General features: G+C 31.8%; 4 protein-coding genes across 4 annotated transcripts; 2 read left to right on the plus strand and 2 right to left on the minus strand.

The window, feature by feature from the left end:
• Window positions 1-1,221: 1,221 nt before the first annotated feature.
• Window positions 1,222-4,282, minus strand: Nup75 (nuclear pore complex protein Nup75). Its single transcript, XM_018543053.1, has 9 exons — window positions 4,215-4,282; window positions 3,755-3,860; window positions 3,289-3,633; window positions 2,771-3,150; window positions 2,377-2,696; window positions 2,095-2,312; window positions 1,801-2,019; window positions 1,560-1,659; window positions 1,222-1,494 (listed from the first exon to the last, which is right to left on the minus strand). Exons 1-9 carry the CDS (start codon window positions 4,242-4,244, stop codon window positions 1,284-1,286), a joined length of 1,929 nt encoding a protein of 642 aa, XP_018398555.1. The 5' UTR covers window positions 4,245-4,282; the 3' UTR covers window positions 1,222-1,283.
• Window positions 4,283-5,663: 1,381 nt separating this feature from the next.
• Window positions 5,664-9,186, minus strand: LOC108776406 (bifunctional purine biosynthesis protein PURH). Its single transcript, XM_018543009.1, has 7 exons — window positions 8,953-9,186; window positions 8,100-8,303; window positions 7,516-7,804; window positions 6,911-7,402; window positions 6,385-6,777; window positions 5,977-6,241; window positions 5,664-5,815 (listed from the first exon to the last, which is right to left on the minus strand). The coding sequence occupies exons 1-7, from the start codon at window positions 8,969-8,971 to the stop codon at window positions 5,696-5,698; spliced, it is 1,782 nt and encodes a 593-aa protein (XP_018398511.1). The 5' UTR covers window positions 8,972-9,186; the 3' UTR covers window positions 5,664-5,695.
• Window positions 9,187-9,870: 684 nt separating this feature from the next.
• Window positions 9,871-12,405, plus strand: Tango4 (transport and golgi organization 4). Its single transcript, XM_018543010.1, has 6 exons — window positions 9,871-9,948; window positions 10,057-10,163; window positions 10,541-10,665; window positions 10,754-11,028; window positions 11,203-12,000; window positions 12,111-12,405. The coding sequence occupies exons 1-6, from the start codon at window positions 9,946-9,948 to the stop codon at window positions 12,168-12,170; spliced, it is 1,368 nt and encodes a 455-aa protein (XP_018398512.1). The 5' UTR covers window positions 9,871-9,945; the 3' UTR covers window positions 12,171-12,405.
• Window positions 12,406-12,835: 430 nt separating this feature from the next.
• On the plus strand, window positions 12,836-15,333 carry LOC108776450 (G-protein coupled receptor 143). The gene is made up of 6 exons (XM_018543063.1): window positions 12,836-13,030; window positions 13,622-13,727; window positions 13,897-13,991; window positions 14,345-14,523; window positions 14,602-14,929; window positions 15,005-15,333. The coding sequence occupies exons 1-6, from the start codon at window positions 12,881-12,883 to the stop codon at window positions 15,248-15,250; spliced, it is 1,104 nt and encodes a 367-aa protein (XP_018398565.1). The 5' UTR covers window positions 12,836-12,880; the 3' UTR covers window positions 15,251-15,333.
• Window positions 15,334-16,439: the final 1,106 nt, after the last annotated feature.

A 16,439-nucleotide genomic window follows, 5' to 3' on the forward strand; every position in this document is an offset into this window, starting at 1 on the left:
CATTTGCGGGAAGTGTTACTTTTCTGTTTTAACCTCAAGAAATCTGCTGCTGAAAGTCATCGTTTGCTAGTGGAGGCTTATGGGGAGCATGCTCTATCTGAAACAACATGCAGAGATTGGTTTAGAAAATTTAAAAACAACGATTTTGATGTGAATGACAAAAAGCGCTCTGGTCAGCCGAAAAAATTTGAAGATGAAGAATTGGAGGCATTACTTCAAGACGATTCATGTCAGACGCTCAAACAATTGTCGGAAATATTAAATGTCGATGTATCAACCGTTAGCAAACGTATAAAAATAATGGGAATGATGCAGAATTTAGGAAATGAGTCCCATACGAATTGAGAGAAAGAGACATTGCAAAACGTTCAACCATTTGTGAATTGCTACTGATGAAAAATGGATTTGTTACGATAATCCTAAACGCAAGAAATCATGGGTACATCCCAGCAAACCATCAACATCAATGCCAAAACAGGATATTCATAGGAAAGAAGGTCACGCTGTGCATTTGGTGGAATCAAGTCGGTGTTGTGTACTATGAGCTGCTGCAATCGAGTCAAACCATCAATAGTGAATGCTATCGATGTCAATTACTTAATTTGAATCGAGCACTCAAAGAAAGACACAATACGCCAAAAGACATGATAAAGTTATTCTTCTCTATGACAACAGCAGACCACATGTTGCACAACCAATGAAGGAAATCTTAGAGGCACTTAGATGGGACGTTTTACTTCATCTATCCTATTCATCAGACATTGCTCCATCAGATTATTATTTGTTTCGGTTGATGCAGCTTTCTGAGCAGCACTTTAGTTATTTCAAAGATATCAAAAAATGACTCAATGACTGGTTGCCTAAAAAATTATTATAAATATATACATAAATTAAGAATGAAACTTAAGTATTAAACATAAGCTATAAAAATGTACAAAACTTATTAAATAAACGAGTTTTTTAGTATATCTTCTATTTTGCATCTAATTATTTATAAATTTTTATTTTAGATATATTTCTCAAGGGCAAATATTTGTCATTCTTATAAATAAAACAGTTTACATAAAAATGTTTGTTATTGTGCAGCAGTTCTTGTAGGATACAATATATTTATGAGATAAATAACTTGAATTAGAAAAATATACGTATAAAATTATTTACTTGATGAATTGAGAAAAATATTATACAATCACAAGATATATATTTAAAAATGTAGTTACAATTTATTAAAGAAAGATACTGATATCACTTTATACAAAAGGGATGATATAACAGTGATTTAGTCAATGTTCTGCCTGACAACCTTCTAGACTCAAAGCTCGTGCCAGATTTCGTGCAACGCCTATTCGGAAGATGGAAACCTTGTCTTGAAATTTTGGATCGTCGCCGTGTGCCTCCACGCAACGTAGCAATTCGTAGCAATCGTTCGAAGAAAAGATTACATCTTCTGCTTCTAACAGCGGTATAGCATCCGTGAGCAGGATAGACCAGAAACTGAGAAAAAATGTATATTGCAAGTTGTGTAATCATGAATATTCATAAAACGAACAATAACTTACTACTTCGGAGTTAAATTTGAAACTAAAAGGGACACCAATAGACTCGCCGCTTCACGGTATTCGTCCATTCCGTACATATGATGAAACTCGCAATACTTTCCTATAATAAAATTTGATATTAATTACTGTGTGTGTGTAATTGCACACAATTAATTATTTAATTTATATAATTACAAGAAATTACATATTACAGAAATATTGATAATTATTCTTTTGTTGATTATTATACATAATTCTTTACCCAAAAACGTGAGCCTGTCGCTAGCCAACATGCAGGAGCCCAAGTTCTCTAACAAATCGCGACATTCTAACTCCCCGTATTCCGCATAATGCTTTAAAAACTGGTCTGCAATGTATGTGGTAAAGTTACCATCGTGTGCTTTAAGCGCCCATGTAAGAGCGTTGCCCAATCTCCCTTGCCTTATGCTTTTCATCCCTTGGATCTTGCATATACTAGTAACTAAAAATTTTTTAGTTATTGGAAATCTTGTTTAAACCAAGAGAGAAGTGGAAACAAAAAGAGATCGAATTTTACCAACGTGCGGCATATTATTATCTCGCGCGACGTCAATAATTTTGTTGATTCTCGCTTCCGTGCCTGTTGATAGCGACTGTAACAAAATTTCTAGTCGAGCCAAACCTTGTGTGGGGCAATGTATCAAGTAACTTGCGCCACACTGCCACAACGAGCGATGGCTCATCAGTGTAGTGCCATACTCCAATATAAGAGATTCATGAAGCTGTGCAGTCACACTGTAATAAAATACAAGATATTTAAATTTATGATTTATGATCTTTAACATGTATTTATACCCACTTAGTCTTTTCTTTGCTGAGAATGTTTAATTTTCCACATTTGTACAATAGATCCATGAGATGAGCTGCAAACCAACCATTATCGCTCATATATTGTATTTCTTTAATAACTTGATACAAATCATTTTCCATTAATGCAAGGATTACACGATCCAAATGCCTATTAGCTTGCCATCTCTCAGCAATGCTATTCGCGTAGCGTGAAAGTTCCAGCTGTTTACAGCAAGGAGCTGAGTAAAATAATTTTGCTGCCAGCAATTCATACCATGCTTCTGTGTATATAGAATATTCCCATAATACCGAATCGTCGCCTGCTATCAACTGCAAAGCAAAAAGTATTAACTTTTATATATATATATATAAAAAAAAAAGAAACTTAATATTGTTTTACTGACTTTCATAAGCATTTCCAGATTATTATCTATAACAAAGCAGTTGGTCTCCAAATTTGAACAAAGATCCATTTGCCAATGTTTCCACTGTATAATAAATTCGTTTACGGAATATCCACCATATACATTGTAAACTGGCATTGTTCTGATAATATTGTCTGCAGTAATAAATGCTGAATGATCCGCTTTACTGTGTAATCCCAGGAGGCGGCAAACTAGATTTAGTTTACCATGGAATGCACAGCCCATTACAGCCTCCCAATAATTAATATTCTCTAAATCGGCACAGATAACTTTCTGAGACAAAATTTTTGATGCTGCCAGTTCCCTAGAAGGAAAATGGAAGCTGATCCACTCCAACAACTGTGGTAGCACAACATCACCTGTGGGCATCATGGCAATCTTTTAGAAAAAATTTTAAATGTTTAAGACAAAAAGAGCTGTCCTAAATAAAAATTTATATCTATTTTTTGTATTTTTGTTATCTCACAAATTATATTGTATATTTTAACCTAATTTACCTGGTACAACATCAACATAAAGAATTTCTGTCAAATGCCAAACGCATTCTACTTGATAAAATATAGTGAGAAAATTTTCTAGCATAGTCTTCTCTTCTGATAAAGGTTCCTTTGGTAATATCTCTTGCAAGTTTTCAACACAAGCTCTCAATATAGATCTATATTGTTTGCTATGTTTAAGAAGCTCTGGCCTAATGTCGCCAGAAGAAGATTTAAGCTTCTGAATTGACAGAAAGATACCATTGCTCTCGTTAACCAGTTTACGTAAAAGTGGTGAGAATAATATGATTTCTGGTCGGAGGAAATGTACTCTGGCATCACAAGGTGCAAATTGACTTCTGATGTCTAAAATAAATGTAACAAAATAATTATTACTAACTTATATATGCACTAAGAAATATAGATTTGTAATATATAATTTCTGTACATATATATATATATATATATATATATATTATTTGAAAACCTTGTGAATATTTGTCCACATGTTTGTATGCATGTATTCCGAATCTATTGCTACTGATCCATGTTGTTGCAATACCTACTCTTCTACAAACATCATCTGCGATAACCTGCAAAACAGAAAGTTGACCAGATTGTTAGTTATTGAATAAAAATAATAGTAAAATTATATTCCTTCATTTCTTCTAATATCTATTGTATTAAAAAATAAAAAATTACAATATAAAAAAATACATAATTAATTTTATAAACAAATTCATACAGATTAGACCAGATGTATAAATAAACTTACAAATTTCTAAAATATTGATTGCAGATCATCTAAATAAATTCACATAGTATTTTACAATGTATCGTCGTCTAATTTTCTATTACAATTTAAAATAAACATTAAAACATAAATATTTTTGTTAATCTGGAAAAATTTACGTGTAAATATTATTTTACATGTGCATCTAACTTACAATTATTTGAGCATTGTCAACTTCGTCCATGGTCACTCTATTTACTTCTTTCTAAATTTGTAAATCACGCTATTATTACAACTAATATTTCTGTAAATAAATACTTTGGCGGGGTACCGATCGCCATAAAGTCATCGACATGACAATTAACAGAGAGAGAAATGCTCTTGCTTAGAAACCATCAACAGAAAGTTGTGCATGGAGAGCCTATAATTAGAGTGGCGCCATAAGGCTATCACTTGTGATTGGTTCGCCATGTTTAAGCTATTCCCTCAGTTTTTCAATCGCATTATTTTCTAAATTTTGTATTCATGATAAAACATATATATAATTGTGACAAATTAAAGAATGGTAATAAGTAAATATTGTAGACATAACAATGTAACTTTTACGTATTATTTATTACAAAATAATATATCATTTATTGAACATTATTTAATACAAAAAAATGTTATTTATTGCTTATTATTTGCGCTATGTCGGAAACAAAATTTATTTTAATTAATATAATAAGAAGAAATTGCTATTAGGTGCTTGAATTAATTCTCGCAGGCTTCTATGATTGTTGCGTCGTTCGTGAAATCAGTAGACCTCGCGATAAACTTGACACCACATTTTGCAATGAAAGAAAAGGAATCACTAAAAATATTAAATGCAATATTAATAAATTTATTGTTTAAAAGAAAAAGACAAGTCGATTGAGTAGCATTATCTGCTACACTGTTCATTTATCTGTGACAGTTGACTTAAATGCTCTGATTACCGGTACTTTTTTTACTTCAGAGCCTCGGAACTCTGAGAATGTCACATCCAGCTTGGGTATCGGGGATGACTGATAACTATCAATATTTACCAAAGTAATTGAAAATATGTTATGCAATGAAAATACGTATAACGACTAAAAATATATATAACTTAAAATATATATCAGAGTAAATAGTATTTTGACAAAAAGAATACCTAATTTCTACTTAGGAAATGCAAGAGATCATTATGTTAGAGTTAGATAAAAAAAAAAAGTCAGGCGCTCAACCGGTTTTGGTACTAGGCTGCATAGCCAACGACGCATGTTTATGCGCGTGTATTACATACCGTTTAACCAAGGAGCCACACAGCCTGACGGAAGAAACTCTTTCTAACGTCCTCATATAGTGATATCTTGCAATTAGATTAGATTAGAACTGAAACACGTGCGTACCAATTCAACAACATAAACAGAGTATGATAGGGGACATAATGTAATTTTTTTACTACACTGTCTAATATTTTATATTTTGTATAATTGTGCACATAAAGCTTAATAGACATTAGAAGTAAAAAGAGGTACAAAAATATTTTTTATATTGTCATTCTTCTTATATTAAAACGTTGTAACATTAAATATAAGTAGAAGAAATTTTTTGACTGAAAATATCGTATAAAAATAGTACATATTATGTAATGGTATGTAATAACAATACGTATAAAATTCTATTTCAAATTTAATGATGGAACAATCGGAAACCAGTGTGAGCCAACACAATTCCATGTTCGTTGCAAGCTTCTATAACTGCTGCATCGTTTGTGGAACCAGCAGGACTTGCGATAAACTTGACACCACTCTGTAATAAAAGAAAAGGAATCACTAAAAATATTAAACGCTATATTAATAAATTTATTGTTTAGAAGAAAAAGACAAGTCGATTGAGTAGCATTTATTTTTATTAATTTAGATGACTATTTATATAAAATAAAGATAACATATAATAATAATTGTACATACAAGTCTAGCCCTGTCAACATTGTCTCTAAATGGGAAGAAAGCATCACTGCTCAAAGCAACATTGTCCAACTTCTTGAGCCACTCGATTTTATCGCTCTCCGATAATTTTTCAGGAATCACTTCGTACATAGCGGCCCAAACAGCTTCGTCCATATCTTTTCCAATAGATCCATTGACGTAATTATCAATGGCATTAGAAATTTCCGCTCTTTTCACTCCCTTTCTAAACTTCATTCCTGTTACCTTTGGGTGTTGACGAAGCCACCTATAATACGAAATAATATATATAATTATAAAATACAAGATAAATTTCATAAAATACAAGATAAATTTAATATATAATTATTTCTATTTTTTTATAAATTATTTTTAATCCATTTTTATATATGTAATAAAAAGATAACGAACCAATTATCGGCCTTGTCTCCAGCAAGTCTGGTGCAATGAATTCTAGATTGTTGTCCAGCACCAGTGCCTATCACTTGACCGTCTTTAACATAACAAACTGAATTACTCTGCGTGTATTTTACAGTGATAGTGGCTACGATCAGATCGCGAATAGCGTTTTCCGATAGAGTCTTCGATTTCGTTGTCACAACATTGTTGAACACCGATTTGTCGATCATCGCATCATTACGTTTCTGCTCCAGAACTAAGCCATATAAAGTTTTACGTTCCATCGGAGATGGTACATAAGAAGGATCGATTTGAAGCACGCAATATGCGCCACCCTTCTTCTTCTTTAGAATTTGAAGAGCCTCTTCCAAGTAACCAGGTGCGATAATTCCGTCTGAGACTTCTCTAAACAATCATAGAAAATCAATATAAAGATTATCGTCATCAATCATATTTATAAGTATTACATATTATGTTGTATATTATCATATTTGTAAAAGATGTCAATATTGTTATTATAATCATTAACACCATGTACCTTGATATAATCTTTGCCGTTATAGCATCACATGGCTCAGATAATGCTATAAAATCACCAAAACTGGACATTCGATCGGCACCTCGCGCACGAGCATAAGCAGCCGCCAAAGGCGATAGTTGACCAAGAAGATCATCTACTTGGCATAGCTTCGCTTGTATATTGTCTAAGGGAACGCCAATCGCGGCCCCAGCTGGGCTTACATGCTTGAAGGAAGTCGCCGCTGGTACATTCAGAGCGGACTTTAATTCCTTCACCAATTGATAACCGTTCAAAGCGTCACAAAGATTTATGAAACCAGGTGATCCATTCAGAACAGTTAACGGTAATTTCTCAAGGATAGTGAATATTTGCGCGGGTTTCTGATGCGGATTCATACCATAACGAAGAGTGAGTTGAGAGACATTGGCACTGTATTGCTTGCGGAAGTAATCCGAGATAGAATTGTCATATTCAGCGGTGTGAGTAAATGCTTTTAGAGCTAAAGTTTGCCTGAAATACATTATATACATATTATATATATATATGCAGTATCATTAAAAAGGCGATTTTGAATGATTGCATCATTTAATGTAAATTTGTATGATTATATCACGTAAATTTACCTAGTCTGCAAAGAGGTATTATTGTCAACAGCAGTATCCATCTCTTTGATGACCTTTTCATAATCACTGGGGTCACAGATAACTGTAACTCTAGTGTGATTCTTCGCAGCAGCACGTAACAAAGTCACACCACCAATATCGATATTCTCTATCGCATCCTCGACTGTCACGTTTGGTTTTGAAATGGTATTTACAAAAGGATATAGATTGCAAACAACCACTTGGATAAGATCATAATTCTGCTTCTGAAGATCTTGAGCATCAGAATCTGTCAATCTAGCAAGAATGCCTGTCATAATAAAAATAAGAATGTAAATAGGTATTATAAAGGTATATATATATTATAATTTAATTATACATGTGTTATATAATAATTATTCTATTTAATTAAATAATATTTTAATAAATATAAGATCTGTTTTGTTATATTTGAACTAGTATACACTTTTTGTATTTAAAATGAAATCTAGGTATGTTTGTAATTATTTAATAAAAGCAAGAAAGAAAATTATAGTACAATCTGGTAAAATTATTAAAAAAAAACATCTCTATGGATAAATTATACTTAATTATAATAAATTTACCAGCATGAACAGCAGGATGAAGTGTTTTTACACGTCCACCAAGCATCTCAGGTGCTCCTGTAACTTCTGAAACATCTTGCACTGGTAACTTAGCATCTCTCAAAGCCTGTGCAGTACCACCGGAAGCAATTAGAGTTAATCCAAATTCATGTAATTTTTTTGCCAAAGGTAATAGATTGGTTTTGTCAGACACACTTAAAAGAGCTAAAAATTTCATAAAATTGATTAGCACTTCTGTCATAATTGTATTTAAAAATTACAATATGATAAAGATATAAATTGAAATATGAAAGATTAGAAAAAATATTTTAAATATAATTAATTGAAAAAATAATAATTGCAACAAATGTATAAACATGTAATCAGTATCTAAAAATTTATGTTTCTTTTGATTTTTTTCATTATATGTTTTTTTTGTTATATCAATTTATTATCGCCACTGTAATTTAGTTTAGATTTCTTTATTTTAATCTCTAAAATAAAATAACATATTTATATTTGTTCAATATATAGGAAATATATAACTAGACATATAATTTTACATTAATTAAAGTTTAAATATCACAAATACCAGCACAAAATAGTATAATATAAATTTTAATTTTACATTAATTATGTAGTTAGCAAAAATTAATCACTAATATTTCATACCAGCACAAAATAGTATAATATAAATTTTAATTTTACATTAATTATGTAGTTAGCAAAAATTAATCACTAATATTTCATTAAAAAGCAGTACAACAGAAATCTGGAATATATATGATCCAGATAGCATACTATCAATTAAAGATTAATCAGATCATTCTTTTATTTCTCTTAAGTTTCTTCTTAACTCTTTAAAATAACTCACCTAATTTGTTTGTCGGCATTTTTATATGTTAGATCTAGACAAGACTAGTAAAACTGCAAACAGGTGTTTGTTTTTCTAAAAGAAGCCGGTCTGCAAGTATCTCACCAACAGCTTCTCTCACACTCAATTAGTGGTAATGCGTGGCAAAGAGGCTGTGCCAACCAAAGAGCATCTATTATATTGGATGATATAATATACATATATTCATCTCCCCAGCAGGCGATAAATAGTGTAAATGCGATAATACGCGTGTGACGCAGAAAAACATGTCACAATGTTTCCAACAACAGCAGGGGAACAGCATCAGGTCAAATGTCATCTTATTCTATTTACATAATAAGTATTAATAGCATTATTATGTACGCCGATTATCATCAGCGTATAAACATATATGTATAATCTTTTTCGATTTAAACTATACTTTCAGATGAGAGGAGAGATTATCAGAGACAATCTTTGTGACGACTTAAATCTGAAGAATCAAATTAATATTTGTCATCATATTATAATTTATGATTTAACTTAAGATATAATAATAGGGGGTGTATATGTATGTATGATCAACGCGACGCTACAAATGCTTACGAACGCCTCGAAGCGTTTTTTGATTGGTTAGTTAGTAAAATTCTTTCTTCTAATTGGGCAATTGAAAGTTTCGAAGCATAATCGAAGTTGGTCGAAGTGGCTGACGATCGAATCGGTTGACGATTCGATTCTTGAGTTTTGAAAAGAATCGATTCTCGATGCATCGAATTAGAATATGGCATCACTGCTCATAACCTCAGAAATACAGATTCGAAATAAGTAGTTTACAACTTCAAAAGAGTAAAATCGTGAATATATCTATCTTATAATTGGTCTGTTTTTTCTGTTCCTGCACTAAACTGAACTAGAACTCTTTCTCGCTATCGAGAAATATCAAACATATCTCACTTTAAGTTCTAAAAGTGTACACTAGTTCAGTCACAGAAAACAGATCTAATATTAAGAAGCATGGTAAGAACATTTTAATTAATTATATTTGATATAATCTCTGTAGTTAAAAATATATTTTTTTATGTAATTATAATGTTTTTACAAATTTCGTAATTTATTCTATTCTAGGATGTCCAACGGCATTCTGTACACACGTTAGTATTTCGGTCTCTAAAGAGGACTCATGATATGTTTTTGTTAAATCAAGGATCCTTACCGCCGGAGGATCCTATTTTGTAAGTATCTTTCCATCACAATCACTTTAGCTGCTTTCCTTTTAGAATACAATTGACACGAATGTCATTCTATATTTCTTGACATTTAATGAATAACAAAGATAGAACAACTTATGTTAATTATAGGTATGTTTTTTTTATTCCTGTACTACGTTGTATTTCTGTACTACAAAACATATCTGTTTTACTTTAAGTTCTACAAGTGTGTATAATTTTACCTACAGAAAAGAGACTCTGTTGTTTCTTAAAAGGAAAAGCCTTGTTACAGCCATAGATTTCTATAAATAGTTGTGTTTAGAGAGAATTACTTATCAATCAAACTTCCTGCTTTAATCTTCTAAGAGAACATTTATTTATTTGCTTATATTTATTTTTAGACAACAAATGAAGAAGGTGATAAAAGCAAAAGACTGTTATGGCCCAGTATTAGAACGCGTCAAGCAAAATAATATAGCTAAAGTACAACAAGATAATGATATTGCGGATCCTCCACCGCCAGGAGGTAATATTGTGCATACACATGACCAAGATGAAAGTAAGAATTATTACTCTTATATATATTTTATTGTACCAATTTTAACCTGTTTTAGATGAAACTTTTGGAATTAATACTACCTTGGCAGTTGTTCCTTATAATATAACAAAAAGTAGCACAAATATAGTGCCAATAGGTACAGGAAGCAATATAAGCAGTGGTGCACTCACAATACCACCAAAGAAAACACCATCAATGGCGAAACCTAAATGGCATGCCCCATGGAAATTGTACAGAGTCATCAGTGGTCACTTAGGTTGGGTGAGATGTTGTGCAGTGGAACCTGGAAATGAGTGGTTTGCTACAGGCTCAGCCGACAGAGTAATCAAAGTGAGTGTTCAATTTCCACAATGTGGTTTCAACTTATTTAATAATATCTCAGAACATAAGATCAACAAAAAATGGCTTTCATAATACAATAATTTGATATTTTTGAAATTACATAATAATAATTATAATATAATAAAAACATAATACAATAATTTAATATTTTTAAAATTACAGATATGGGATCTAGCAAGTGGCAAGTTGAAGGTTTCATTAACAGGTCACATAAGTAGCGTTCGTGGTCTAGCATTTTCGCAAAGACATCCCTATCTATTTTCATGTGGAGAAGATCGACAAGTCAAATGCTGGGATCTGGAATATAACAAAGTAATCAGACACTATCACGGCCACTTATCGGCAGTATATTCCATGGCGTTGCACCCCACTATAGATGTTCTAGTAACAGCAGGACGAGATTCGACTGGAAGAGTGTGGGATATGCGTACCAAGGCAAATGTCCATACACTCGTTGGACACACTAATACAGTGGCTAGCGTAATTTGTCAGTCCGTCGAGCCACAGATCATCAGTGGCAGCCACGATTGCACAATTCGCTTGTGGGACTTGGCTGCCGGAAAGTCCAGAGCCACTCTCACGAATCACAAGAAGAGCGTGCGCGCTCTGACGTTCCATCCTTCTCTATACATGTTTGCCTCAGCCTCGCCGGATAATATCAAACAATGGAAATGTCCGGAAGGAAAATTTATTCAAAATCTATCGGGCCATAACGCCATAGTTAATTGCTTGGCCGTGAATGCCGATGGAGTTTTAGTTTCCGGTGCTGACAATGGTACCATGCATCTCTGGGACTGGCGAACTGGATACAATTTCCAACGGCTCCAAGCGCCAGTCCAGCCAGGTTCGATGGATAGCGAGGCCGGAGTATTCAGCATTACGTTCGACATGTCAGGCACTCGTATGATTACGACAGAGGCTGATAAGACTATTAAAGTATACAAAGAAGATGATACTGCTGTAAGTTGATTTTTTATAATGCTTACTGATTTATCATCAGTCGCACACTGATAATATTCAATTAGTTCGTTGTTTGAACTTTACATCAATTATTCTTTATCTGTTTTCAGACTGAAGAAACGCATCCTGTCGACTGGCGACCAGACATAATAAAGCGAAGAAAATACTGAACTCTAACTTATTTAACTGTATATATACTAATGTAATTAACTTAATGTGACTGAAGGGTTGCTTGTTCCATCTTCGGATATAATAACTATGTGATAATTTATCTAATGAATATATAAACGAGAGGGTAAAAGAATAAGAGAACAAGAGAATGTCTGTTTCTGCTGATGTAGATTTTTAATCTTGAATTAACGTACATTTTATCTTACTAAATCTAAGAATCAGAAAAAAAGATAAGTATATTAAATCAAGATTAAAAATCCTAAAAATTTGGAAAAAAAAAGAATAAATTAAGCAGAAATAAAAACTAATCTACATAGATAGAAATGGACATAAGAAGTACGAGAATAAGTTGATATACTTTTTTAAATAGAATAAATTGAGATTTATTTTGAAAGGTGGAACAAGCCAGCCTGAACACGTTCAAAAATTATTTTTTATATAGGATTACTTTGATTTCCAGATTGTAAAGCTATTCAAGCTGCAATAAAAAGAAAAGATTTCTACAAAGATTTTTGTTTTAAAAATACCAATACGTATTTCGTATATCATAAGAAAAGTTCATATCTCGAACGTATCGATTGGTTACCAGATGCCCGAGTGGGGAACTGCGGTCTGCGGTTCCCTTCTATCGGAGAGTTACTAGATCAAGTAGGATAGTCAGGCAGGCAGAGGCTCGCTGGATTCGACAGTGATAACATATTCTGTAATAATGGCCGACCCGACCCTACAAACATTCTGCTGTTATCACACAAACCGAACAGATAGAACGATAGTGCTAATGCAGGAATTCAATACAGACGCGTATAATACAGTATGCATGTTCTCATCGACGATGGGTATGATAGGCGCGATTTATCAGGTAAATTCACACTAAATGTTATCTTCGAACATTCCCCCTCCATTGGTTCGTTTCTTTTTATTAATTTGCAATAACTAACATACAAAACAGGAATTCATGTAAAATATATAGTTCTTTATTACGACTAAATTTGATTGCTAGAAAATATCATTTTGAAATTGAAACTTTTCTGTCATGATGCGATTGTTTAGGTTGCACCTTTTACACTTTGTCTCTTCCTCTAATGCATATAATTTATCCTGTTTCACGTGCGACAAGTGTATAGAAAAGTGCAGCTAAAAGAAACCGGTATTTATTTTGAAGTATTTATATTGAATAATTATAATATAAAAATAAAATATGATGTAAATATTATCTGAATAAAACATGAAACAATTATACAGATTTTGAAAAAACATATATATACTTTATTATAATATATATATATATATATATATATACATGTATGTATATATTATTATATTTTTATGAAAAAATATATTTGCACACATCATGCACAATGTTACAGATTAATGTAAATGATGAGAAATATTTGAAGGTATCAAAGCAAATTGGCATTGTTAAACAATAAAAGAATATATATTTTTTCAGATACTACCCCGAGCGGATTCAAATAGTTCTTATCGTTTGAGGAGCTTCTTCAGAGGACGAGATATTATCGTATGGCTTGCAGTGGCCGATCTCTTAGCGTCCTTAGGTCTAGTTTGTTATCGCAATTTGATTATGTGAATAGCTGTTAGTAGTAGTACATAATCATTCATAAATTAATTACAGTTATAAGTTTATCTTTTGGTGAATGAATACGATTATGTGATAAATAGATAAATAAAATAGGTGTCTTATCTGATTATTTTGTACTCAATCAGGTGTGTTTGTGAGATCAGTGCTATGGAGAAATTTCAAATTCATTATACCAATGGAAGGAGATAAGTCGAACGTGGTGTTTTGCACTGTATTGTCGGTAATGTTCATATGTTTGATACAGATACTTGAAAATTTACTGGAATATTGATAGCGAATTCAGAATTTATATTACACTAAAAATTAATTTATACTAAAAGTTACTATATATAAAATTTGGCAAAGTTAAACATAAAATAGATAAGTATTTTTAATGATTAAATACCCAATTATATTGTCACGTTTATTTAATATATCTTATTTCATTTTATTTCAAAATATACATTATTTCATTATCACACACAAAATTAATTATACGTCATTGCATATTTTATATAAAGTAATATTTAATGTGCGCATTAATCCAGTGGAACGTGAGTGACTGAATTTACCATAATAGATTGTTGCTCGTAGGCATGGATTCAATACTTCTACATGGCCACGTGGATATGGACGTTGTGTTACGCAGTGGACATGAAGTTACTGCTGGGAGATAAAAACGGACGTCCTGTGTGCTATCATACTTTGGCTTGGGTGCTTCCTGCCATTCTCACCTCGTTCGGACTGATCATTCTATACATTCCCGATGCAAAGTCAGATTTAGAAGTATCACAAATTATTTCTACGTGCAACCCTAGAGCAATTGTAACAAATGCGAAATTGTCTTGCAGCTGCCACAACTTGACGTCGTTATTCAATGTGATATTGCGTATCCTTCCGAACTACTTCGCCACGTATGTGCTACTGGCAGTGGTCATGATCGTGAATCCTATTCTGTATATCGCATCAACTCGCGATCTTGAAACGGTGGTTCTGCACAGTATGGCTCAAGTGACTGGCAGAGAACGAAAATTGATACAAACGATTAAACTAAAATTCGCTCTCATAAATGTGGTCTACTACGTGTGCTGGACGCCCAATTTAATCAATGGATTATTATTGTGGATCTTATGGTTTCAGTTGCCGAACAAGGTGATCATCACTTTATGGTACATAATGGTATGTTCGTGTAAATATTATTTTAAGCGTATGGATAAATATAAGAAAATGATCGAGTCAATTTCTTATCGACAGGCTGTGACAAATCCTCTTCAAGCATTTTTTAACGCGATCGTTTATCAATCATGGACTAGAAGGGAGAAATTACGTTTTGAATGTTGCCAAAATTTTAAATCGAGCACTAATATAAATTTAAATGCGATCCCAAAAATAGACAGCGACATGTATGTTTCTGAATCATCTCCATTACTAAATCCACGAATGGGATACGAACAGAAAATACCGCATATCAGTATAAATCACGGATCTTCATCTCTGTGAGAATCTATTTTACTGCCAGTTTATCAAAAGTATAAATAACAGCTATATCATAGAGATTTAACCTATTTAAGAAATTTTAGTAATGCCCGTATCAGATTACGGATTAAGATTGAGATTGGACTAGAATTTAACCAATAAAAAAAAAAAGAAAACCAATAAATAAGTTTAATGAACTTTGATTCCAATTCAGTCTCAATCTTGATCTGTGTAATCTGATATTATATCAGATATAAGATTTAAAACGTAAAATCAGTTTTTATGCAATTTTTATACATAAAATTAGATTCGTAAATTTTTTATCAAAGCGCGGTTATTTAATAAGATTTTTCAAAAAACGTCTCGACATGGATAAAACAACATTTTATTAAAAAGTTTTTCGAAATATGCGATAAGAGAAATATTGTATAAAATAGAATTTTTTAATATATTACACAGAAATATCGTATTAAAATATAGATTTTTATACATTATACATCCGCGATATAATATAAAACAAAGTAACTGCATATAATTTAACTAATATTAAGACATAATCTACAGAAAATCGAGATTTTGAAATAGATCAATGAAGGAGATATAACACAAAAATGGATCGCATGCAAGTTTCTTAAATAGAAGATTCGCGGCGCTCAGATGCATATACAATACAAAATGGGCTGTTTAATTACTTCTAAAAAATAGAGTGCCTTTTTGAAAGATAGTAAATATTCTTTTTTACAATGTGTTGCATAATGGTCTCATAAATAAAAAGATATAATAAAATAGAAGTAGAGCATATATGTATAATAAGGATTTCGTTATTAATAATATTTTGTACTTAAACATTACGTGTTATACATTCTAAATATTGTTAAAATATATCTTTCTATATCATAATATCACGATTAACGGCGGTCACATGCATTATTGTATGTACATATCTCATTATCTATTTTAACACTTTGTTATGTATGTATGTATATGTGTGTGTGTTTGTGTGGTGTGTGTATATATGTTTATATATGTATATACATATATATAAATATTAGTAATGAAAAAAGTACAAAATTTTATATTTTAAAAATTCATCAACATCTGCATAGTCATCTTTTTCAGAAGCGAGAAAAATAATACGAATAATATTAATAAGTTTTGTATACATAAGATTAAAGATAGAATAAAAAAAGTAGATGGAATTACTCTAATGAGA

The sequence above is a fragment of the Cyphomyrmex costatus genome, unplaced genomic scaffold, assembly GCF_001594065.2.
Source record: "Cyphomyrmex costatus isolate MS0001 unplaced genomic scaffold, Ccosl1.0 scaffold36, whole genome shotgun sequence".
Classification (NCBI taxonomy): domain Eukaryota; kingdom Metazoa; phylum Arthropoda; class Insecta; order Hymenoptera; family Formicidae; genus Cyphomyrmex; species Cyphomyrmex costatus.

Coding starts and splice junctions, on each gene's coding strand:
- LOC108776450 (XM_018543063.1), top strand. CDS start 12,881: ATGGCCGACCCGACCCTACAAACATTCTGCTGTTATCACACAAACCGA. Junction 13,728..13,896: donor CGATCTCTTAGCGTCCTTAG/GTCTAGTTTGTT, acceptor GTACTCAATCAG/GTGTGTTTGTGAGATCAGTG. Junction 14,930..15,004: donor TCACTTTATGGTACATAATG/GTATGTTCGTGT, acceptor TCTTATCGACAG/GCTGTGACAAATCCTCTTCA.
- LOC108776406 (XM_018543009.1), bottom strand. Junction 7,403..7,515: donor AATACCTCTTTGCAGACTAG/GTAAATTTACGT, acceptor AATGTATTTCAG/GCAAACTTTAGCTCTAAAAG. Junction 6,242..6,384: donor GGAGACAAGGCCGATAATTG/GTTCGTTATCTT, acceptor TTCGTATTATAG/GTGGCTTCGTCAACACCCAA.
- Tango4 (XM_018543010.1), top strand. Junction 10,666..10,753: donor GGATCCTCCACCGCCAGGAG/GTAATATTGTGC, acceptor AACCTGTTTTAG/ATGAAACTTTTGGAATTAAT. Junction 12,001..12,110: donor ACAAAGAAGATGATACTGCT/GTAAGTTGATTT, acceptor ATCTGTTTTCAG/ACTGAAGAAACGCATCCTGT.
- Nup75 (XM_018543053.1), bottom strand. CDS start 4,244: ATGGACGAAGTTGACAATGCTCAAATAATT. Junction 3,151..3,288: donor TTATGTTGATGTTGTACCAG/GTAAATTAGGTT, acceptor TGATGCCCACAG/GTGATGTTGTGCTACCACAG. Junction 1,660..1,800: donor CGACAGGCTCACGTTTTTGG/GTAAAGAATTAT, acceptor ATTTTATTATAG/GAAAGTATTGCGAGTTTCAT.